At 42.2% G+C, this 24,783-nt stretch overlaps 2 protein-coding genes across 4 annotated transcripts; both read right to left on the minus strand.

The window, feature by feature from the left end:
• Positions 1–254: 254 nt before the first annotated feature.
• On the minus strand, positions 255–14,835 carry LOC130714975 (putative disease resistance protein At3g14460). 2 transcript variants are annotated; one of them, XM_057564962.1, is made up of 5 exons: positions 5,315–14,835; positions 4,936–5,010; positions 4,323–4,421; positions 3,909–4,075; positions 255–582 (listed from the first exon to the last, which is right to left on the minus strand). In XM_057564962.1, exon 1 carries the CDS (start codon positions 8,511–8,513, stop codon positions 5,331–5,333), a length of 3,183 nt encoding a protein of 1,060 aa, XP_057420945.1. In that variant the 5' UTR covers positions 8,514–14,835; the 3' UTR covers positions 255–582; positions 3,909–4,075; positions 4,323–4,421; positions 4,936–5,010; positions 5,315–5,330. The 2 variants fall into 2 exon arrangements, with proteins under 2 accessions (XP_057420945.1, XP_057420946.1); XM_057564963.1 differs by lacking the exon at positions 4,936–5,010.
• A 5,939-nt stretch (positions 14,836–20,774) lies between these two features.
• LOC130714734 (uncharacterized) lies at positions 20,775–24,626 on the minus strand. 2 transcript variants are annotated; one of them, XM_057564670.1, is made up of 4 exons: positions 24,403–24,626; positions 23,601–23,798; positions 21,677–22,100; positions 20,775–21,197 (listed from the first exon to the last, which is right to left on the minus strand). In XM_057564670.1, the coding sequence occupies exons 2-4, from the start codon at positions 23,709–23,711 to the stop codon at positions 21,181–21,183; spliced, it is 552 nt and encodes a 183-aa protein (XP_057420653.1). In that variant the 5' UTR covers positions 23,712–23,798; positions 24,403–24,626; the 3' UTR covers positions 20,775–21,180. The 2 variants fall into 2 exon arrangements, with proteins under 2 accessions (XP_057420653.1, XP_057420652.1); XM_057564669.1 differs by lacking the exon at positions 20,775–21,197 and having other exon boundaries at positions 21,500–22,100; positions 24,403–24,623.
• Positions 24,627–24,783: the final 157 nt, after the last annotated feature.

The raw sequence follows: 24,783 nt of genomic DNA on the forward strand, positions 1-24,783 counted from the left end.
CTCTCTCTCTGCAAGTCGGCGGACACACTTAAACATTGGTCGTTAGTCATAATTAAGATACAGACATAGTGCAACAGCAAGTGAACAGGAAAATAGGATGAGTAGCTATGCCAAGCCATAGCCTATGCATTCACTGTGGATTTAAATGCTACCTTGCTCCATGGCTCATGCTATGCAGCATGTAGAGCATGTTAATGAACCTCAACCTCATAACTACATTTTGGATACGCAAATAGGCCAACAAAGAAAAAATGTGGCAACTGAAGTTTTTGAGAATAGATTATGTTAAAGAAAAAGAATCTGCACAGCTTTCTTGTTTTATGGCAACAGCATATAAGCAGACCGTGTAAAGCATCAGTATGTATTTGCTGGATCAATGACATATGGATCGTCAATGAGATCCTGTCTCCATCCAGCAAATACAAAAGTAAATTCTACAAGTTCGATGACTGTTATAAGAATAAGCAGTGCATTATGGATCGTTACGAAGTCATAAGCTAGGACATTTCATGACGCTTACTATTTTGCTACCATAAAACTGTAGAATGTTGAAACTTCCAGCTGCTAACGACCTTGGGTTGCCTGAGATGGGAAAAAAAAGATATTAAAGAATAATATTATGGAATTTGAACAATACAAAAAAACTTGCCAATCTTGAATAAAGTAACTAGGATTATTTCATAGTAGAGTTTCCCAATAAAATTTACTTGAATACCTAAAATATCTGATTTAGCAATCCCATTAAAATGGTAAAGATTAAATATCTTTTCACAAATAAGGTTCAGATGAATCCTTCAAACCTACTGAGCTGTCGTTTAGACATGCAAAATGACTCTGCTATGAATCAAATCATACAATGAATGAAGTCATACTGCAAAGATGCTCAAGCATAAAATTTTGATATTTGTTTCTTGGAGAATTTCAAACCCACAATCTGTGCTCTGATCCTGTGAATAAAAAACATAAGAAAACTGTGATTCCCTCCTTTTCTTCCAGTTCGTTCTCATTTGGAGATCTGGTGTCAAGTGCAATCAGTATTGTGTAATTAGATTCAACTGTAACAACAACCCATATAAGGCACTTTGGGTAATTAGTTAAATGAAATTTAGGGTTCCTAGTCGTGTGGGAAAGCCAGCGCACTCAAGAAGTTGCCATTCATTTTCAAAAAAAAAAAAGAAGTTGCCTCGCTATGCTTGTCATTCGTTTCCATTTTTTTCACCATTCACCTGTCCCCTAATCTTAATGCCTTCAGTTTCTCGTTCTTTAGCCAAGGAAGATCAGCCTTACACACAAGAACATATTGGTTGAGGTTTCCTTCTAGGCTTAATTGCAACTTTAGTCCCTGACGTTTACAAAAACCACGATTTTAGTCCCTCACCTAATTTAATTACAAAATAGTCCCTCACGTTCCCTCCTGTTTGCAACGTTAATCCTTCCGTCAAATTTTTAACATAGAAGGCTTATGTGGCAACACACATGCCTCTCATGTGACCTAGAAAAATGATTTAACTGCACTTTTGGTCCCCTACTTATACACATTGTGTAGTTTTGGTCCTTAAAGTCCAAAAATTACATCCAAATTAATAAAAAACAATAAAGAAATAGAAAATGATAACTATTCATCTTCTTCAAAAATTGCACTCAAATTAAAATTTATTTTACTATGACTGATAATGATTTTATAAAATATTTATTTAAATTCTTATTCAGTAATGTTTTGATAAGAATCATAATTATTTCTCTTTCTATCCTATTTATTTAAATTGAAATTATTTATATATAATCCTCCATATTTTTTTTCGATATCTTTTATATTAAGTTGAATGTCATTAAATATATTTTTATTACTCTATAAAGTATGAACAAATTACTCATGGTTGCTTTATTAATAATATTACTTTCATTTTCGTAAAAAAATTATTTAAAATTAAAATGTATAATATTATGCCTGATTATGATTTAATAAATATGTAATTAAATTTGAAGAATATGAATACTTATCATTTTCTGGTTTTTTTTATATAAATTTGAATGCAATTTTTAAACTTTAAGGACCAAAACTACATAATGTGTATAAGTCAGGGACCGAAAGTGCAGTTAAATCTTTTTTCTTGGTCACATGAGAGGCATGTGCGTTGCCACGTAAGCCTTCTCCGTTAACAATTAGACGGAAGGGCTAACGTTGCAAAAGGGAGGGAACGTGAAGGACTATTCTTGTAATTAAATTAGGTGAGGGACTAAAATCGTGGTTTTGGTAAACGTCAGGGACTAAAGTTGCAATTAAGCCTTCCTTCTATTTGACCTAACATTTCACAAATGCAAAATTTTCATGATAGATCATTGAGTTAAGTGGAAAAAAACAGGGAAATCGAAAATCCTTGAAGTGATCTGATGCACATGTAAAGTCTTTTAGGGTGCATTTGGGTAGAATTTGGACAGTTAGAGGGATTGGAGAGTGAATTGGTTAAGCGGTTAGTGACAATAACTGAATCAGTTAGTCTGCTATATAGCTGAACAGTGTGTAGTTACACTCAGATTGATTGTTAGTGAATTTCTTCTTCTTAGAACTTTTCTTCTTCTCCTCTCTCTCTTCTACTTCTTGTTCTCTCTATCTCTCTATTCTATCATTGGTATTCAGATCTGTAGATCCAGCGACATGGCTGATTCTACTCGATTGCAGAGTTCGATACGTGAGGCGGAGGAAAGGATCATGGCGGCTATGGATAGCATTCATAGGCACTTGCAGGAATTGGAGCAACAAATCCAGATTCAGATGAATGGGTTTCAGGAGATTATGCGAGGATTGGGATTGCACATGTAAAGTCATCTAGGGTGCATTTGGGTAGCATTTGGACAGTTAGAGGGATTGGAGAGTGAATTGGTTAAGCTGTTAGTGACAATAACTGAATCAGTTAGTCTGTTATATAGCTGAACAGTGTGTAGTTACACTCAGATTGATTGTTAGTGAATTTCTTCTTCTCAGAACTCTTCTTCTCCTATCTGTCTCTTCTTCTTCTCTCTCTCTAATTCTCTCTCGCTATCCTATCATGATCCTATGTGGTAGGGATACTGAAGCTAGAAAGCTTGACATTTCCAGCAAAATCAACAAGTTTGCCTCTTTGATGTCCCTAGTCCTATTTTATGCACAAAAAGGAAGAAAGTAAAAAAAAAAATGACCAGTTAATACTGAAACACCATAAATAATTCCCATGATCTAGTATTTGTGTGTTTACTATAGATAGCATATACATGTAATTACAGATTATGTGATGTTACATATCAAGTATGTGAAGAAAACCCAAATAAAATATTATAACTGAAGATCTTGAGAATCAAACTTGTTAAGGAAGCATAATCTTCATAACTGTCTTGATTTATTACAATAATGTGGTTGTTGAAACAGACTTTATCGAAGGACTAGTACTTCATATGTTTCTCAATTGAAGCGGGATGGACATATTCAAATTATATTACATGCTCTTTTTGTACTGTAAACACATAATTTATGATTGTTCAAAGAATAAGTGGTCAACTATGGATGGTTGCCAAGTCATAAAATTTGACATTGCTAAATGCTTATTAATTTGCTACCCTAGAAAAGTACAAAAGTAAAATTTCCATCTGGTTAAGAACTTCCAATGAGAGGAAAAGAGAAACAGTAAGAAGAAGCTTATGGCATCTGAAGAGTATACCTATATTTGTCAGGCAAGAAAAATGTAATCACAGTGAGCTAGAGGGGAAACCATTAGGAATCTCAGGCAACCGCATGTAGTATAATGCACAACCCACTGAAGTTTAGGAATCACCACATAACTACGTTGATGATATGTACCCTAACTAACTAAACACAAATAATTGGTATAACATCAACTTATTATAAAGTCCATATCGGTCTATTATATTTATACCTGTTTACCCTTCACATGATATCAAATGAGAAGCCTCCAAGTAAATAATCAGCTATCGATAATGTTTCATGTCAAGTATATCAAAATTTATCTTCAGCTCCTGTTCAAACTTAATTTCAGATCCATGGGCACAGGCTGCTTATCCAGGCTATTTAACCATAAGATATCTGAAAAATAACCAGACACCAAGAATCAGAGATTCCATTCTGACCTCAATAATCCCAAGAGTAGTACATTGAATTGAGCTAATACACCAAATTATACTTTCTGAATTAATATAGTATGAAGAAACAAGCACCGGTGGTGATTGCTGGTATACGGATAAATTTAAAATGAAATGCCAGATTAATAATCTAGTGTTTCACAAGAGTTTGCTTTATATTGAAGCATTTAATGATGTTGGACGAGGAATACCTGCATTTTATTTTCCTCTTCCAATCTTGAGAATGATAGGCAAACTTCTTAACCCAATTTGATTAACGGGTGTATTTCCTTTGAAAGTGTGCTCATTTCCTGGAGATTCAGTGACATATATACTAAATTAGTTTCCATAAAATATATAATTTTATTCAGTAACTCATATACACAAGAAATATAATAAGATTGCAAGCAATAAGTTTCAGTGTCTGTTGCAAATATGTTTGGCTCACGAACAGTTAGTACTACACACTTTAATTCACAACCATCCAACAGAAAATGTCACTCTTCTTGATAATCAACACAATAAGTGATAACCAAGTGTTTATTTTTTATGGTGTACCAAAACACGAATGCCTGACGATTGTATATTTTTAATATCTGCCATTATAATGTTGGAAACCAAAGGTAGTTAGTTTAGTGAGTAGAATGAATATATATGATGTTCAAAGCCAAAAGCAAATTGTTCCCTTGTGCACTCATGAAAACAGAAAACACTAATACTCAAGATTGTTTCCACATCAAATTTGTATTCTGCAAAAAACAGTATCTTTATTTTTTGCTAGAAAGAATTATATTGTTCAAAGAGATCTTTGTAGGATAATTGTACCTAATGATGGTAAACAAAAAATCTTCACTTTGGCTGCACAGTTCAATGCTGCGATCATTCTGGCCACATAACAATCTACAAACAACAATAATACAAAATGAAGATCACTAAATAACAATCTACATAGATTCTTTTGTTAAAACTTACACAAATGACTTTGTTGTTCTGTAGACTTTGAATAAACCACCAATTATGGTCCGATTGAATGCAATAGCAGAGTTAAATTGTAGAAAGAAAAAGACGTGAAATGAAACGCATGGTTGACTAAAATTCATGAACACTTTTCTTTGATAATAGGCTGAAATAAATTCATGCTAGAAAATAGCTTTCCTTTGTAGAGGAGATAATGAAGAAAAGTGGGTCAGCGCTAAACAATTACCTGTTGATAATCCGGTTCATGAAATTACTTCCCATTCAACCCTCAATGCAGTGGATGTGGGAAATGATGGGCACTGTTCTGTCAGCAAAGGGCATGCAGAGATGTGAAGCTCAGTTAGAGAGGCAGGCAACCTTTCTCCCGCCATGTTGTTCAGCTTTGGACAATCATCAATTGCTAATCGTTGGAGGGAGGTGAGGTGGAGAAGCTGCTTGCAATCGAACGTCTCGAGACTTGTAAATTGGCCTAGATATAGCGACTGAAGGGAGGGAGGCAGCAAACTCTCTTTTGGGAAGGACTTGATCCCATGACATAGACCATTTATCCTGACATGGGTAAGCATGTCCATGGATGGCCATGCTACGCCGCTCACTAGTTTCTCACAATTACTGATCTCAATAAATGTCAAGCTAGGCAGCATACCTTCGGCAGGAAACGACTCGATTCTAGGGCAGTTACCTATCTGAAGCGATTTCAAATTTGGGAGAAGAGTATTCAACTGAGGAGGCAATGACTCTAACTTGTCGCAATCAGAAACAACGATGCGAATCAAGTTGGGCGCAGCCAATCCTTCTCTTGCTAATGATACTAAATTGGGGCATTCCCGAACCTCAAGTAGGATCAGATTTTGAAGTGCAAAAACCCGTGACTCTGACACCGAAAGAGATACTAAACTTTCACAACCTGAGATGGATAGTCGTTTGAGATTTGGAAAAGACTCCAGTGGGAGAGACGTAAGCGAATCACAGCTGCTCTTTATTTCCAGCCACTCTAGTAACTCGTGTGTCTGTTTCTGCTGCTGAGGGAATTCTAGTTTTCTAAAATCCTCTATATACAAAGTCTTCAGTGATGCGGGTAAACAACCACCTGGAAATGACATGCCAAATGAACAAGAACAATCCCTTAATTCTAAAGATCTGAGACAAGTTGGTTTCTTGTTAATGAATGCTTCAAATATGGATTCCGTCACCATTGGGCTTGCTTCGATTGTCAAACATTCTATTGAAACTGGTAACTCTTGCAAGACTACTATTTTGGATTTAATTATCGTCATTTGGCGTATGGCGGGAGCCCATGGGAGAGAACATGCAAGTTGCTCACAATCTTTAATCTCAAGTTCTTCTAGAGCAGGGAGGTGACTTGGCAAATCTCCCTTCAATTTTGGACAATCTTCAATCGTCAGGCGCTTAAGTTGAGGAAAAGCACGTGGCTCAGAACAACTCCACACCTCCCAGCAAGGCATCTTCTTAAATTCAAGAGATTCAAGTGAGGGAAAGGGTGTCAACAAAGACCCATCATTTTTAGTATTATTGTTCAAAAAACTGGCATCAACCTTCTCTATCGTCTTCAAACGATAAATACCCAGGTGCACGAGAGATGGAAGACGTCCAAGTGAAGGGAGAATAACACAGTTTTTGCACCCATACAACGTTATTCTAGTCATATTGTGGTAGTAAGGATTTCCAACCCAATCCGGATATCTTGTACCCCTGTAGCGGTTTATCTCTAGGGACTGAAGATCTTGGTGAGGCTCTAACTTGCAAAGTATATCCATTTCAATTCCGGAATCAATACAATCTTTATCCAAAGACCAAGCCAATATTAAATGGCGAATGTGCTTCTTATCCATCATTTTTGCCTCATACGCTTCACTACCATTCTCAACATTCTCCAATTTTCTAATTGAAAATCGTCCATGAAGATTTGAAAGCCCTCCAAGTTCCTTGATCTTGATCTGTTCATGCTTACCCACAATAAAGTAAGGTAAATGTTGCAATTGCTTTAATTTGCTCATTCCTTTCGGCATCTCTTTTATAGAAGTTCCATGAATGCAAAGATAGTGCAAGTTTACAAGATTTTGCATCCCACTAGGTAGCATAGTCAGGCTATAACAATGTTCCAGCTTCAATGTTTGCAGATTATACAAATTACACAATGACTCTGGCAATGAGTTTATTCCTGTGCTAGAGAGATCCAAATAACGCAAATGGATTAGTCCGCCTATAGAATCAGGCAATGCAGTGAGCTTTTTGAAGGAAGTAAATGATAAAACTCTCAGGTACTCAAGATTTGACAGCTCAATACACACTACCTCGTCATCCTCAAATGAATGTTTTTCATAATTGGTTCTAAAAAACGTTCTTAGGAATTTAGCACCACTAAAGAATCCAACATTTTCCGACCTGGGACAACTGAAATTGAGGAATGACAAATGACGAGTTTTGCTACCAATCTTAGTTTCTCCCCCAAGATCATCTGATCTAAAGTAGAATTCTCCACCGCATAATGTTGCCAAATCATGCATGAGATCATGCATCACAAAAGACTCCTCATTCCATCGAGTAGGACTCGAGCGTTGAAGAAATGAGCTCGAAACTAAATAATCAAAATACTCATGGCCAGCTTCTTCTAAAGTTTTTCCTTTTTTTGGTGGTGGTATAAGATCTTCAGCAATCCACAACTGGATCACATCGTTTTTTTTTAATTCAAAATCTTTTGGATATAAAGAACAATGAACAAAGCAACGCTTCAAATGAGGAGGGAGATAATGATAACTAATTCTTAATGATGGAATAATCTTACTTTCACTTTCAGGTAATTCCCAAATGTCACTATTCAGCACATTATTCCAATCCCTGATATCACGCTTTCTTCGCAATAAACCCCCAAGTGATTGTGCAGCTAAAGGCAGTCCCTTACACTTCTTAACAATCTCCAAGCCAATTTTCTCCAAAGCTGTTGTACTCTTATCAGATTTTAGGGAAAGACACGCATGGTTTGCAAGCACTGACCAACAATATTCATTTGACAGTTGGCTTAAATGGTAGGTTTGAACTGTTTGGACTACAAAAGCAACCTTTTCACTGCGGGTTGTTACAAGAATTTTGCTTCCCCTAATCCCATATTGCAAAGGTTTTTTAAGAAGATTCCAACTATCATAATCTTCCATCCAAACATCATCCAAAACAATTAAGAATTTTTTCCCCTTCAACTTTTCCACCAATTTTTCTTGAAGTAAATTTAGATCATTGACCTGACAAGCATGTTGAGTTAGTGCCTCTGTCAAAGTTTTTGTAACCCTCATGATGTCAAATACTTCAGAAACACAAACCCATGCTTTGAAATCAAAATTAAAATTGTGCTTCAAGTTGTCATCATTGTACACCATTTGGGCTAAAGTGGTCTTTCCTACTCCACCCATGCCCACAATAGGAATCACAGCTAATTCTTCACCTCCATTATTATCATCTAACAGTAAGTCAATTATGGCCTTCTTGTCTTCATCCCTTCCATATATATTTCTCTCTTGCACAGATGTTGAGGGAACTTGTTCTAGCAATGAACATTGAAGAAAGGTATAGTACCTAGAGAGTGGAGAATTGTGCTAGAGAGAGAATGAGAATGAGAAAGAGAATGCTGAATTTCATGTATGATTTCATCAAATGAGCAAAAGTCCCTTACAATTGGTAACTCCCCCCTATTTATAGAGTTTGGGCACTATCTCTTGGGCCAATTGGGCCTCCGAAGCCAAGGCCCATCTTAAGGTTAGGGCCCTGCCCCGGGGCGGGCTACATGCTAGGCGTTGCCCCTCTAGGGGCTCGCCCAGTCCACTAGTCCACAAGACACCGAGCTTGAAGTATGAGAGCTAAGTGTGTCTTTTAAATGCCTTTACATATGTCCTATAATACACTGGGATTTGAGCTGCCAACATGGCTTAAGAGAAGAAAAGCAAACTATGTTGCCAACATGGCGTGAGCAAAAGGAAACTAGCATCTTTAGTCATCCAGTCCACTGACTTGGCGAGCAACCTGAGCTGACAAGTCCACAAGTCCACAAGCGGCGAGCGACCTGAGCCGACAAGTCCACAAGTCCACAAGCGGCGAGCGACCTGAGCCGGCGAGTCCACAAGTCCACAAGCGGCGAGAGCGATCGCTCCGTACTGGCGGTCAGCTGGAACAGGTGCATGATCGTCTACCGGCGGGAAAGGTGGCAGGCATTGGTCACGCGCCGACCACCCAAACGTTGATTGGCAGTATTCCCGGCGAGCGACTAAACTTTGTTGCTGGTATCACCTATCGGGCGATGATGTTTGGCTATTATAGTGGCGAGGCCTTTCGCGCTTTCCCCTATTTCAAAAACCCTTCGAATCCTCAACTGCCCCACGTGATGCGTCAGTTACATCAATTTCCCTCTTTCTCCGGAAACGTCACTTCACTTTTCATAATCGTCCCATCGTGCGTAATAACTCCCCATTACACGCAACCCACTTCCCCAAAAACCATCATGACTTCCAACCTTCCACACGCGTCCAACACGCGTCACCCTTCCAGACTCCCCCCTTTCCCTATAAAAACCCTTCTTCCCTACAATCATCCCTTTCCGAAACCCCTCTTCACCTCCCTAATCCCTTACCAGACTCCTTCTGCCAACTTCCGTTCCGGAGCCATCGCTTATCACCCCTTCCGCTACCCACTCTTCACATCTTACTCCGGTGAGTCCTACTGCCCTTATCTTTGCATCATATACATACTCATCTTCTCCTGTCTTTCACTTCGCTGGTTTCTAAAATGGCTTCAAACCCTACCTCCCCTAATCACTCCACTTCCTCCTCCGAAAGCGACCCTGATTCCACCGCAGCCGGCGGCCTCCGTTTAGAGGTCCCGGAGATCCCTGCTTACCGGCTAAAAACCTTCGCCACTCTGCCCCTTCCAGTCCAAGTAGCCCCCAAACATGAGGCCATAGACCAACCTTCCATCTTCCAAGATAGCAACCTCATAGTGGAATTCGTGGGTTCCTTGGGTGGCTTGTCCAATGATGACGAGTTTAACGCCAAACTCAGGATCTGGATTTGCCTTCCTGAGGACCGCCCCTGGGCTCACAAGCTAGACGGCGACGTAAAGAGATCTCACTTTTTCTTTGCGTACGAATACATGTTTAGCGAGCTTGGAATCAGGCTCCCTTTTTCGCCTTTTGTCCAAACCGTCCTCCGCGACATCAATGCGGCGCCCTGCCAACTTCACCCCAACGCTTGGGCCTTCATTCGGTGCTTTGAAATCTTATGCGCCGCGGTTGGCATCGCCCCATCCCCCACCAGTTTCTTCTACCTCTACGATGTTGACCCCAAATCCATCAAAAACAAAGGATGGATTTCCTTAAAGGCCCGGGCCGGCCGGAAGTGCCTGAATCCCCACAAAAGTAACGCGAAGACCTCCTTCGCACGGAAGTACTTTCGCGTGGCGGTTCACCCCGCCTACCCGGAGGCCTTCACCCTTAGGGACGGGACCGCCCTTTTCCCTCTTTACTGGATGGAAAAGCCCAATGGGATTACTGATCCTTCCGAGGAATCCTTGTCCGCCAACGACAAAGCTTTTCTGAATCTCCTTGCCCCACTCCCCATCCTTGACTGCTCAACAGTCCTTGAGGGTGCTGGCTCCTCAAGGACTCCCAAATACTTAGGTCGTCCATGGCTTACTTCTATTATCGACATTTTCTTTCTCGCCTCTTATGTTGTTATTGATGTTTTTTTTTTATTGTTGCAGAAGATATGAACTTCACAAACGCCGAACTCCTGAAAGCCCGCGAGAGGAGAATGGCTCGCTTTTCCCCAAAGTTCAACGCTGAGGGCGACGTGAAAAAGCGGGGCGGCGCTGAGAACCAAGGTGAGGGCGCCAAAGCCCCTAAGAGGAGAAAATTGGTCAAAGCCTCCTCCGTCGCCGGCCCTTCCAACCCTGGCGCTCAGCCCACCACTGCCGCTGCGTCTAAAGGCAAAAGTGTTGATAAAGCCTCCGCCGCCGCAGCTACCGAGACAATCACTGTCCCGGCCCCCAAATCTGCTACCGCGGACGTGGCCTCCGCAGCCGCCGCCAAGTCCACTACTGTTGGCGCTACAGCTACCTCTGCTGATCAGTCACCAACCGCCGACACAACCGCCAACATCTCCCAACCCCCAGCAGTTGAGGAGCCCGCCACCGTTAATGCCACAACAGCTGCCGCGTCGTCTGACGCTCCTGCCGGGGAGAAAGGAAAAGAAGATGAAACCCCCCAGTCTCTTCTCCGCCAGGTCGCACCTCCTAGCCCGCCCCCAACAGATGATGGGTGCCCCGTGTCTTCTCCACCTCGCCGTGAAGAGGGACCTTCCGATGTCGCCGCTACCCAGATCGAGCAAGCTCCTGGTAAAGAGAGCGGTTCCTCCAGCTACTTCAACATGCTTCCCAACGTCATTGAACCTTCCGAATTCTTGCTTACCGGCCTCAACCGCGAAGTCATAGAGAAAGAAGTCTTGAGTCGGGGCATTAATGAAACCAAGGAGGAAACTCTTGCTTGTCTCCTACGCGCTGGGTGCATCTTTGCCCATGCGTTTGAGAAGTTCAACGCCGCCACCGCCGAAGCTGAGCGGTTGAAGGCCGAGAGCGCTCAACATCAAGAAGCCGCCGCTGCTTGGGAAAAGCGCTTCGACAAACTGGCGACGCAGGCAGGAAAAGACAAAGTTCTAACCGACAAGTTGATTGGCTCGGCGGGAATTAAAATCGGCGAACTGGAGGATTAGCTGGCGTTGATGAAGGAAGAAGCGGATGATCTTGATGCAAGTCTTCAAGCTTGCAAAAAGGAAAAAGAGCAAACTGAGAAGGACCTGATCGCCAGCGGCGAAGCGCTGGTTGCTAAGGAGTCGGAGCTCGCAACATTGCGCGCTGAGCTGGAGTTAGTGAAGAAGGCGCTGGCGGAGCAAGAGAAAAAGTCTGCCGAGTCCCTGGCCCTGGCGAGATCTGACATGGAGGCGGTGATGCAAGCCACATCTGAGGAAATCAAGAAAACGACCGGCGCTCACGCCGAGGCCCTCGCCACGAAAGATGCCGAGATTGCTTCCCAACTGGCAAAAATCAAAGTGCTCGAGGACGAGCTGGCGACGGAGAAAGCCAAAGCCACTGAGGCGAGGGAACAAGCTGCTGACATTGCCCTTGACAACCGCGAGCGCGGTTTCTACCTCGCCAAAGATCAGGCCCAACATTTGTACCCGAACTTTGACTTTAGCGCCATGGGAGTAATGAAAGAGATAACCGCTGAAGGACTGATTGGTCCTGACGATCCTCCCCTGATTGACCAACACCTCTGGACGGCGACTGAAGAAAAAGAGGAAGAGGAAGAGAAAGAGGAAGAAGAAGAAAACAATGAATAATGTAATTTTTAAGTCATTTAGCTTTTACTGTCCCTTTGTAGTGTACTTTTCCGCCATTCATCTATGTTTAAGCAACCCTTCGCCATAGCTTTTCATATCGCCGTTGGATATTTTGTAAATCATGTTGGAATACTTTCGCCGTACATTTTTGGTCGCCGCCTTCTTATTGCTTAAAAAATTTAACAATGAATTCCATGCATGAATTTCATAGTTTAACGCCCCACCACGCCGGAGTAATAAAATACTCAACATCCTGAATGTCCAAGCACTCGCCTTCCACCTTATTCATTCGCCTACCTTATATCTTGCGCTATTTTTTCACGCGTCATATGATTGAATTACGCCTAACGACTTCGTGCATTAATTTTAACTAGGACTTGTTGCTTGGTATTCCACCACCAAGACTTTAGACGTTTTCCCCAAAGGAAGAAACGGCCTCCATTCTCGAGGGCTTTGCCCGCTCGGGGCTTACAATGCTTGGATCCTAATGGCCATTTGGGAGTCCCAAGACTTTCGCCTAGTTAACGGTGCTCGTCGTATTTTGGCGAGACTTATCCAGCACATCGTTTACGGGACCGGCGATCACGTCAGACTTTCCGGGGGGTGATTCCCAAGCGTCAAAGGCCATTTGTGGAATCGCCGCCACCTTCAAGGTTCCAGCAGGCCCCTTTGGGGATCAAGCCTGTCCCACTTAGTGATCGCCGTAATTCTTTATGTCGATCGGCAATTCCGATCGTCAGGGAATCCCTGGAATTTTTGGACACGAATTTCGTGAATTTTCGTTTTATTCTATTGATGGAGCGCCTCATTAAAAAACTCCTTTCGGAGAAAAAGAGCACGCTTTGTTATTGCAATACATTGGAGAATTTGAAAACACTTTTCAGAAAATTTTAAAGATATCTGGCTCCGGCGACTCCGCCTTGTTCGCTTTCTCGCCTGCGATCAACTATAATAGTAACGCAAGCTCAAACCATTGAACGACCGAGGTAGCCGCCTTCCATCAAGCTCTTCTAAGTGATAGGCCCCATTGCCAAGAACTTTAATAATGCGGTATGGCCCTTCCCAGTTAGGCGTGAGCTTGTTTCCCGGGGCTCCCGATCGCCACTTGAGGACCAGGTCGCCGACCTGCATATCTCGGACGCGAACCCTGCTGTTGAACTTTGCCGCCACGCGCTGCTTCATCGCTGTTTCCCGAATGTGCGCCTCATCACGCGTTTCCGACAAAAGGTCCAACTCCGCCGCCATATTGGCTTGATTCTCCCCTTCAAAATCTGGCTGGGTTCGCCATGTGAAGTTGTCAATCTCCACTGGCAACATAGCATCAACCCCATAGGTCATTCTAAAGGGGGTTTCCCTTGTAGTGGATTGCACAGTGGTGTTGTATGACCATAGCACCACCGGGAGTTCCTCCAGCCAGGCTCCCTTAGCCTCCTTGAGCCGTCGCCTTAATCCACGCAGGATTACCCTGTTTGCAGATTCCACTTGCCCGTTTGCTTGCGGATGCTCCACAGAGGCAAACCTCATCTGTATGCCCATTTCCCTGCAAAATTCTCTAGTTTGGTTGCTTGAAAACTGGGTCCCGTTGTCGGATACGATCGCCCTTGGGATCCCGAACCTGCAAACAATTCGCTTCCAGTAGAAGTTGACTATCTTCGCAGAGGTTATTTTGGCCAGGGGCTCGGCCTCAATCCATTTAGTGAAATAATCCACCGCTACCAATATAAACTTCATTTGCGACCTGGCGATCGGAAAAGGCCCTACTAGATCCACCCCCCACATGGCGAAGGGCCATGGGGCGCTCATCGTTACCAGCTCCTTTGGCGGTGCCTTAGATAAATCAGCAAACACTTGACATTTTTTGCATTTTTTCACAAAGTCCATGCAGTCTTTCCTGAGGGTGGGCCAGTAGAATCCCGCCCTCAACACCTTGCAAGCCAAAGATCTCCCCCCAATGTGGCTTGCGCACACTCCCTCGTGCACCTCAGACATTATCGCCTCGTATTTTTCCGGCGGTACGCATTTTAACAATGGCGCCGAAAAACCACGGCGATACAAATGTCCGTCGATGAGAGTATAGTGGCTCGCCTCTCGCCGTTGTTCCTTCGTGCATTGCTCCACTTCCGCTGGGTCCCCCGCTAAGATGGACAATATAGGTCCCATCCACGTCGCTCCCCTGTCCACGCATGCCATGAGCTCGCCTTCAATGCTGGGGAACGCCAGCGTTTCCTGAATCACACTTCTATTGTTGCCGGGCTTCCGCGTGCTCGCCAATTTGGCCAACGCGTCCGCCCGCTGGTTTTCAGTCCGAGGAACATATTCCACCACAACCTCTTGAAAAAGTGTCATCAAATATCGCACTCGCTCTAGGTACTTGATCAGATTAGGATCTTTGACCTGGAAAGTGCCCTTCACTTGGTTCTCCACCAACTGCGAGTCCGTTCTTATCAACAAGCTTCCAATCTTTACTTCACGTGCCAACTTCAACCCGGCGATGAGAGCCTCATACTCTGCCTGGTTGTTTGTGGCCTTGAACTCGAATTTCAGCGATTGTTCCAGTACTAGATCTCCTGGTCCTTCCAACGTTACTCCCGCGCCACTGCCACTGCTATTGGAGGATCCATCTACAAAGAGAGTCCACTGAGTGTTACTCTTTCAAACCGATATGGGGTCAATTCCACCACAAAATCAGCCAGCGACTGTGCGCCAACCTTGCCTCGTTTATCATATTGCAACCCATATTCGGACAATTCAACCGACCAGGCGACCAATCTGCCTGACAAATCCGGTTTTTGCAACACTTGTCTCAGGGGTAAATCCGTTCGCACCCTTACTGGAAAACTCTGAAAGTAAGGTCTTAACCGTCGGGCGGTGACGAGGACCGCCAATGCTGCCTTCTCGATTTTCTGGTATCTGACCTCTGCGCCCTGGAGTGTGTGGCTAACGAAATAAATAACTCGATGTTCGCCATCCACCTCCTGCAATATCACAGAACTCAGAGCACTATCACTCACAGCAAAATACAAGTGCAGCGGGTGCCCCTGCATTGGTTTTGACAAGATCGGCGGTGATGACAGAAGTTCTTTGAGGCGAACAAAAGCTTCCTCACACTCCGCAGTCCACTCGAATGCAGCATTTTTTCGAAGACACTTGAAAAATGGGAAAGATCTATCGCCAGACTTAGGGAGAAAACGAGATAGAGCTGCTATTCGCCCGGTTAAACGTTGGACTTCTTTCACATTAGAGGGACTTTTCATCTGCTGAATCGCCTTGCATTTGTCTGGGTTTATCTCTATTCCCCTGGATGTGATCATGAATCCCAGAAACTTGCCACCCTGAACACCAAAAGAGCACTTCTCCGGGTTAAGGCGCATATTGTGCTTCCTGATCTCGCCGAATGCTTCTTCCAGATCTTGATGATGATCCAAACCACGTACTGACTTAACGATCATATCATCGACGTAAACTTCCATGTTTCTCCCCACCTGCCCAGCAAAAACCCTATCCATCAATCTTTGGTAGGTCGCCCCAGCGTTCTTTAGTCCAAACGGCATGGTGCGATAGCAATAATTGACCCTGGCGGTCATGAAAGCCGTTTTGTCCTCGTCTGCCGGGTGCATGCGGATTTGATGATAGCCAGAATAAGCATCCATCAAGCTAAGCAGTTCGTTGCCCGAGGCACCATCAACGAGGCTATCAATGCTGGGAAGGGGATACGAATCTTTTGGACATGCTTTGTTTAAATCTGTGTAATCTACACACATTCGCCACTTCCCGTTCGCCTTCTTCACCATTACGACGTTCGCCAACCACGTCGGATACTTCACTTCCCTGATGAACTCTGCCGCCAGCAACTTGTCAACTTCCTGTTGAACCGCCTTTCCCTTGTCTCCTCCCAAGCGCCGCCTGAGTTGTGAAACTGGCTTGACACTTGGATTCAATGCTAATCGATGGCAGATGAAGTTTGAATCAATTCCAGGCATGTCTTTGCAGCTCCAAGCAAACAAATCTAAGTTCTCCCCAAGCAGCTTTGTCAGGCGCGTCTCCTGCTCTTCCGTCAGTCTGGTCCCAATCTTCAAAGTGCGATCGCCAAACTTCAGCGCCTTCGTGTCCTCAATTGGCGTGGGCCTGTTTACCCGCCCCTCGCCACGTGGGTCAAGATTTTCATCCGAAGCTTCAATTTCATAACATCTATGACCGACCAACGCACTTTTCTTGCCGTACAAGTTAAGGCAATTATTGTAACACTCCCTCGCCATCTTCTGGTCCACCTTCAGCTTTCCAACCTTTCCACTGCTTAGCGGATACTTGACCGCCAAATGGGCTGTTGAAATTACAGCACAAAGGCAATTCAATGTATTTCGCCCAATAATGACATTGTAAGATGCCACCACCTGGAGAACCAGATACCTTACCTTCAAAACCCTGGCACACTCATCTTCCCCGAATATTGTGTCTAGATCAATGTATCCTCGCACCATTACTTGCTCCCCCGCGAAACCTACCAAGGTTCCCGCATATGGAGTCAGATCATTGTCAGTTAGTCCCAACTTGTCGAATGCATCACCATAGATAATATCAGCCGAACTACCTTGATCCAGGAGTACCCTTCTAACGTTGAAACTGTTCATCCTTAACTGCACTACCATCGGGTCATCCTTATGAGGCTTGATCCCCTCAAAGTCTGCCATCGAGATTGTTATGTCAGGGTGTACGAATCCAAAAGCGACCTCATGAACAGAATTAACCGCACGAACATGGCGTTTCCGCGCCGCATGGGTGTCGCCACCGCCGCCAAATCCCCCAGCGATGGTGTTTATGGTCCCGACGGGCGGTCCTGAGTGTTGAGCGAACGTGTCATCAGCCCCTCTTGTGGCGATAGCCGCTGATTCTTGCTTTTTCTTGCCCTTAGTGTCCACTCGCTCCTCTTCTCGCTTATGCGTTTTGTTGTGATCGTCGTTGTTGCGCCACTGGCCTTGGCGGTTTCCTTGATATCCCGCCCGAATCAACTTATCAATTTCCCGCTGCAAAGTCCAGCAGTCGTCTGTGCCGTGCCCGGCGGACCGATGGAATTCACACCACTTCTTGGGATTGGCGTCCCGTGATTGATACTTAGGGGCCTCTGGCCCATCCACTAGATTTGCGCCCCTCGCCCCGCGGAGCATATCCGTTAATTCAGTATTCATTACCATGTCAGCTTCCTCCCGCTGGCGATGGGACTTGGATTGCCATGGCCGGCGTTGTTCATAATCATCACGCTGTGGATACAACTGCTCCTTGGTCGGCCTCAATGCCGCCTTCCCTTTATCTTGCCTTTGCTGCTTGCCATCCCCCTTATCTTCGCCATTCTTATCTTTTTTCGCGCGCTTGGGCGACGTGTCGCCCTTTACCAACTTCGCGCGCTTTCTTTTGAAAGCGTCGTCCTCCTCATCAAGAATATAAGTGCTGGCGCGAGCACGCATCTCTTCCATCGAACGCGCCGGCTTACGTGTCAATTTGCTGTTCAACCCTTCCGGTAGCAAACCGTTTTTAAATGCTAGAGCACAAGCTCGAGGCTCCTCGTCCTCAACCTTGACCGACGCTGCGCTGTACCTTGCCATGTACTCTTTCAGTGACTCTCCTTCTTGCTGGCGAATATTATATAGGTCATTGATCGTCACCGGCTGATTCTTATTCGCCGAGAATTGCACTAGAAACTTGGATGAGAAGTCTCTGAAATTTGAAATCGATCCGCGCGGCAAAGTTGTGAACCACGCCATCGCCGTCGATTTGAACGTCGATGGAAACATCCTGCACTTCACCGCATCTGACGCCGCAATTATCACCATCTTCGTATTGAAATACAGAAGATGATCCTTCGGATCGGAATCTCCGCTGTAAGAATCCAGAACTAACGTTTTCATATTATCCGGAATCGCCACACTCTCAACATCCTCCGAGAACGGACGGAACTCAGCCACGGAATCTGCTTCTCTGCTTCCATCGTCCCGCTGCTCGCGACGGTAGAAATCCAACTGAGCCTGTAGATGCTCATTCCTCTGCTGGATGTTGCCAATGCTGCGCATCAGATGGCGCCATTGCTCCTGTGTCACCGCCGGTTGTTGCTCCGGAGCAGGTGAATTCTCTGGTGAGCGCTCCAGAGATCCAACCTGTGAAGGCGATGGAGGAGGTGGTGGTGACGGAGGAGGAGAAGGCGGCTGTACTCCCGCCGTTCGTACCGGAGAATCCAGGATCACACGATGAGGCCGCCGAGGCGGCGAAATTCGCTGTCGCACTGGTGAATGATGCTGCCTCCTGCGTCGAGTCTCCATCCAAACCAAGAACGATGCAAATTCGATCGGAAAACGAACACCGGTTACATAATCAAAATCAAAAGACCAGAGAATTGCCTAATCACCAACAGAGATAACTTCCTGCACAATCAATCCACGTGAATGGGAGTAGAAAGTTTACAGTTCCCACAGACGGCGCCAAATGTTCTAGCAATGAACATTGAAGAAAGGTATAGTACCTAGAGAGTGGAGAATTATGCTAGAGAGAGAATGAGAATGAGAGAGAGAATGCTGAATTTCATGTATGATTTCATCAAATGAGCAAAAGTCCCTTACAATTGGTAACTCCCCCCTATTTATAGAGTTTGGGCACTATCTCTTGGGCCAATTGGGCCTCCGAAGCCAAGGCCCATCTTTAGGTTAGGGCCCTGCCCCGGGGCGGGCTACATGCTAGGCGTTCCCCCTCTAGGGGCTCGCCCAGTCCAGAACTCTAGATGAAGAATTCTCTATTGCAATCTCTTTAAGATCAAGACTCTCTTTGAGTTTTAAAATATGCTCTAGCTTGTCAACTATTTCATTCAAATTCAACCTAGTAGCCATATCCCCATCTTGTGCATTGAAAAAGCGAGAGAGCAAGTTAGAAGTAGTTACCTTCTCTTGAGTTGCAGTAGCAGCTTTGGTAGAAACTTGATCCAACAAGTCATCAGCCATGTAAACAACATGTTTGAGTTCACTGAGCCAGTCTTTAACATCAGAGTCTGTAATCTGTTTCTTCTCAGCATCATTGAGTACAACTCTAACAACTTTGAGAGTTGTCTTCAACCTTTGAAGTAAGGGACAAAGCTTCTTACCTCGGATGAAGTTGACAACAAGAGGTGAATCAAGCCTGTCGAAAACAACGTTAAGGAAAGCACTGAGGAAAGCTCCACCAACCATTGTTGCTGCCATGATCACAAACAAGATCGATCGAGATTGCAATTCAGTGAAAAAGTTGCTTATACAGGTCAACAAGGTACAGCGTTGTTGTTTTAATTTATATTAGTATTAAACAGATCGTTAGGAAGGTAAAGCGAGGGTTGAATTAGGATAAGATTACGACTTGGCTTCGACTTCTATGTCTCCGACTCTACGCACACTTTGCGAGACAAGTTCTGTGTTACCTTCTTCACATTCCCTTTTTTTATTTTCATATTTTAATGCTTGTTTGATGAATAAGAATAAGCAGATTATTACTCCATCAAGAAAAATTGTTATTTTAGATACTATTTAAATATTTGAAAATGTTCTTTATTTTTATTTTTTTACATGGGAAAACAAATGTTTGTTATCTTTAAAGGCAATGCATGTACTTTTTTTAATTTTTTCCACCTTTATTTTCATTTAATCAATTTTCTCTCACTTATCATCTTTCATATTAACCATTCACAATTCTTCTCTATGAACTACATTCTTCTCTATCAAAGGGAGAATTTAACAATTGTATATGGTACTAGTAAAACTAAATAAGAATTTTTAATAACATTATACTATCAATAATTATCATTTTACTTTTTGTGTCACATTCTTAAGAAAGTAGTGAAATTACTCGTTCTCATGCAAGCCTTTTATGTGTTTATAATAGAAACCCAAGATAAAGAGGAGAGAGAGAAAGAGTAACGGACTGTATCTGAATTTGTTGTTCTGTTTTTGCCGTAGTACATAGAACTATAATACAAGTATTTATACTAATATTGTGAAGCTTTTGCCAGAAGCTTTCCCGAGCTACTAATTATAGTACACTATTGAGCTTTAATACAAGTATTTATCTGACTGTATCTAAATTAGTTGTTCTGTTTTTGTCGTAGTACATAGAGCTGTAATACAAGTATTTGTACTGATATTGTGAAGCTTTTGCCAGAAGCTTTACCCGAGCTACTAAATATAGTACACTATTGATCCCCCCCCCCCCCCCCTCAAGCTCAATGTGAGAGATCGTTTGAAAGGACTCCCTAACATTGAGCTACCTTAAGCTCAAGAAACGTAGTAGGGGCTAAAGCCTTGGTGAGAGCATCAGCTACTTTAAACTGGGCTAGAATATGGTTGACATGCAACTATTTGTTGATCATTTTTTCTCGAACAAAGAACAAGTCTAGCTCCATGTGCTCAGTTTGAGCACGGAGAACAGGAGATTATTGATGTAGAATGGGCAATATGAAGTTCCTTCGATAAAGACTGCAACCACGAGATACAAATCCTCCTAACAAAGGAGCACAAAACCCCACAAAAGAGACGAACCCAACTAAGTCTCTCCATTATAACAAAAATGAGCTAAAGTAAACAAACCAGACAAAAGAGACAAACTCAAAAGTCCGCCTCTTCCTGAACAAAAACTCAAATCGCAACCACTGGGAAATGCCTCCATTTAGGTACCACATGCGGCAACAGGTTCAACCAAAACAGGAACCTATCAAAGCCACAACAGAAACCACCAAGAGTAAAGACCCTTTCCAACTGAGAAAACCAAGAAGCATAACAACCTAATATTGACAAAGAGCTAAACAAATACCGAATCCAAGTTTACCCAGAAACAAAATCACACACCCCTCAGGTCTCCAACCTAATATGCCTGCAATGCTACTGGATTATTTCGCATAGAGTCTCCAACCTAATATGTTAGCATTGTTACAGGATTATTTCGCATTAAGATGAAATAATGTACTACGGTTAATTCTAAATAATTCAGATTCATAAATTTCGCTTCCTGAATCTGTAATCTGAATAGAGATATTCATATCATCATGGTTTATCAACTATCAAACTAAATGGACATGATCAAACACGAGGGGGCTATAGATTGTTTGGACTAGAATCTCAATAATAAATAACGTCTCAATTGTTTCCACAAAAAGTTGACTCAATCAAGATAAACCTTGATATCAATACCATTATCAATAAGTGATTGAACTACAGCTCTGATTTTCCCTTCGAACTTGTCCCTATCTCTTGGAGTATAAGAAGCAGTATAAACATCAGCCTCTCTTGCTCTTTCAGACAAAATCCGACCAATGGCTATGCACGCTGGTATATCTGAACGAGATCTAAGAACGGCTTTGATGTCCTTGGAGTTGGTGCCAGCAACTGCAACCTGTTTGCTTGTCACCCTGTGGGTCACTGAAGCTGATACAAAGCGTTTTGAGATAAACACATCAAGTGTGAAAGGCTCCATGTAGGCAACTGTTCTTTGTTTGAATGATACATGCTTATTTGGATTCTTTGATTTCTTCCCTTTTTGGTATGTGTAAGGTCGGCTATTGTCATCATCAAGGAAATCCTCTACCCCGAAAAAGCTTCTTGGTGCCATATGCGCCTGAATTATAAAACAAATGCAACACAAATCAGTATTTATACTTAATATATGATTCTCCTCAAGCTTACATTTAATGTTTTCACCAGAGCTATTGATTTACGATTTCAACTTTGATCTGATAAAAACCAATTAACTGGTAGTTTTACACACAGACAACAACAGATTTGGAATTACAAAGTGCCACACGTCCTGATGAAATGTAGTTTCATGATGAACAGTTAAAACAGTACTAGATAGAAGTGTATGTGAGATCATCAAAATTCATAAGGCAAGTGCCAGACATACACGTAGTGAGTTACAAATGATAGAAATTATCAGGAAGTTTTCATCTCAATCTGAAATAAGTTTAGGTAACTGCAGATAATTTTCTTCGAGTGTAGGAATAACAGTTTTGCAGGATAGTGGTAATTGCCATATTTAAACCATACAAACTTGTAGAAGATGGACAAGAAATATTCTTCAACAGTATGTATACTTGAAGTTGATGTAAGAATCTAGATGAACCTACTGCAAATAAATGAAAAAATCTCTAAATTTGAGAGTCCATACAACAAACATGAGGACTAGTATGACAAAAACCATATACTGCACTGTATCTGGCCATGCTGTGAAACCAACCAAAATGTCTTTAGTTAAAAAGAACTACTTGCTTCAACAAAAGTGTTTGGCTAAAGCAAACAATCTTTTTTCTTAACAGATGCAAAAAGATCTTCTATTGCAGAGAAAAGAAGTGTTTCTCCAGTTCCCCCATATACAAAAGGACATGCATGGTGGGGAAAAGAGAGAATTTTTCATAAAGCAATTCTTTGAAAAGAAAATATTTCTCAACAAGGTGAAACAAGCGCTAGTTCTTTAATTATCTTACAAAAATTATTCAGTAAACACTTTGGGAAAATTCATACAACTCGAATAGATGGCATAACTAATGAAAAAAATAAATGCTTTCAGAAATCCTTTCACGAGCAGAAAGTTTAACTAGATCTACAAATCTTTCAAAACCAATCATACCACCAATAAACAAGTAGGAAAAATGCTGTGACATGACCAGTATTAGTATTTGTCCACAAAATTACATAAAAATAATGAAAAATCAAAAGCATCAAACATTCAAAAGCCCATGAAAAATAATTATGAATTCCAGAATTCAACATGTCAAATGCCAATTTAACCCTATCCAACTTTATACGCTTCAGGATTTCATACTCTGTTTTAATACTTCGCACACCTTATTTATATGTGAAATGAATGATTAGATACATGAATTACATCAATTAGAAGTACTATCTTGCAACAAAATGGAAATGAGGTGTTCAACATTTGTTTTCAAGCTTTTTATCTGAAGCATATAACTTCCACCATATGTTGCACTGTCATTTGCCTCAACTCATATTCAGCAACAGTTGTAGTAAAAGGAAGAGTAAGAAAATAAAGTTACAGTAATATAATTAATTGAAAAATCAAATTGAACTGAGCTTTGAAAGACAGAATTGTAGACTTTACTTGTCCACTGTGGAAACAGCATGAGGGCACATAATTCCAAGGCAAAACTCCATTTACTTCGCAAGTATAAACACTGGTTCTGCAAATTCTGCCAATTGCTTGCTTCAACATGTTTCTCAGACACCCAATAAAAGCTCCTTATTAGAAAAAACTCACTTCAGCCTATGGAGTATGGGACTAATGGAAACGAATATCTCCCTGTAAGAAGATTCATTTAAAATTCCAAGCCAAATAGCAACAATAATAACAAATTAATCGGGTTTTGCAAGAGGTATTTTGATAAGGTGCTGGACAGTGGGATAAAAGATGGTCACATTATCCGATAGACGTAAACAGTTTGAATTTTACTATCGGATTTCTGTTTTAGAGGAAAAACCCAAGTATATTTGGAATAACCATCAATTGTAGTAAGAGTATTTAATGCAGGAGGTTCATGCATAGAATGATATTCTGAAAGCATTTTTCCATCAATTGCAAATGACACGAGCATAGAAAACAATCAAACAAAAATTAAAATGAACACCTACAATGAATTTATCTGAAAAACACTAAAACCCCTTCAACCGCATTTCAACAAACACCTCAAATGCATAAAAACACAACAATAGTAAAAATTAACAAATATGCTACACACTAACAGAAAGCCAACATTGCATAATCTAAAGGGTTTGGTTAAAACCAGTTCAAGTTCAGGAACTATTGTTACAGGTAATTGCCATCACCTTTACTTATACTCCTCCGAACAATGGTGAAATCGAGTGAGAGAGAAAGTAAGGGGAAGAGAGAGAGAGCGAGAGAGTACCTTATGAAATGGTGTATAGGGGAAAGAGAGCAATTTTTCGGCCACCGGAAAAGAGTGTCGCCGGTGATTGGCGGAGCCGCCGTTAATCGCAGCCTATTCTAGACGGAGTGAAGTGAATCGCAGGGTTCAAGTCCAGAAACAAGGGAAGACGGAGTGGACCAGTGTTAGTTTGGGTCACATTGTCACAAGATCAATCACAAAGCTTTCATTTCAAAAATAAAAAAATCACAAGGCTTATTGGAAAAAAAAAATATAAACAATAAGTGTGTTGGAGTATGTAATTTTATGAATGTGTTGCTAAAGGGTATTGAAGGGTGAAGGGTCAGGTTCAAAAATTAGTGAAGGAACTAATTTACTAACAATTTTTTTTTTCGAAAGGAG

This window comes from Lotus japonicus, chromosome 4 (genome assembly GCF_012489685.1).
Source record: "Lotus japonicus ecotype B-129 chromosome 4, LjGifu_v1.2".
Lineage (NCBI taxonomy): Eukaryota > Viridiplantae > Streptophyta > Magnoliopsida > Fabales > Fabaceae > Lotus > Lotus japonicus.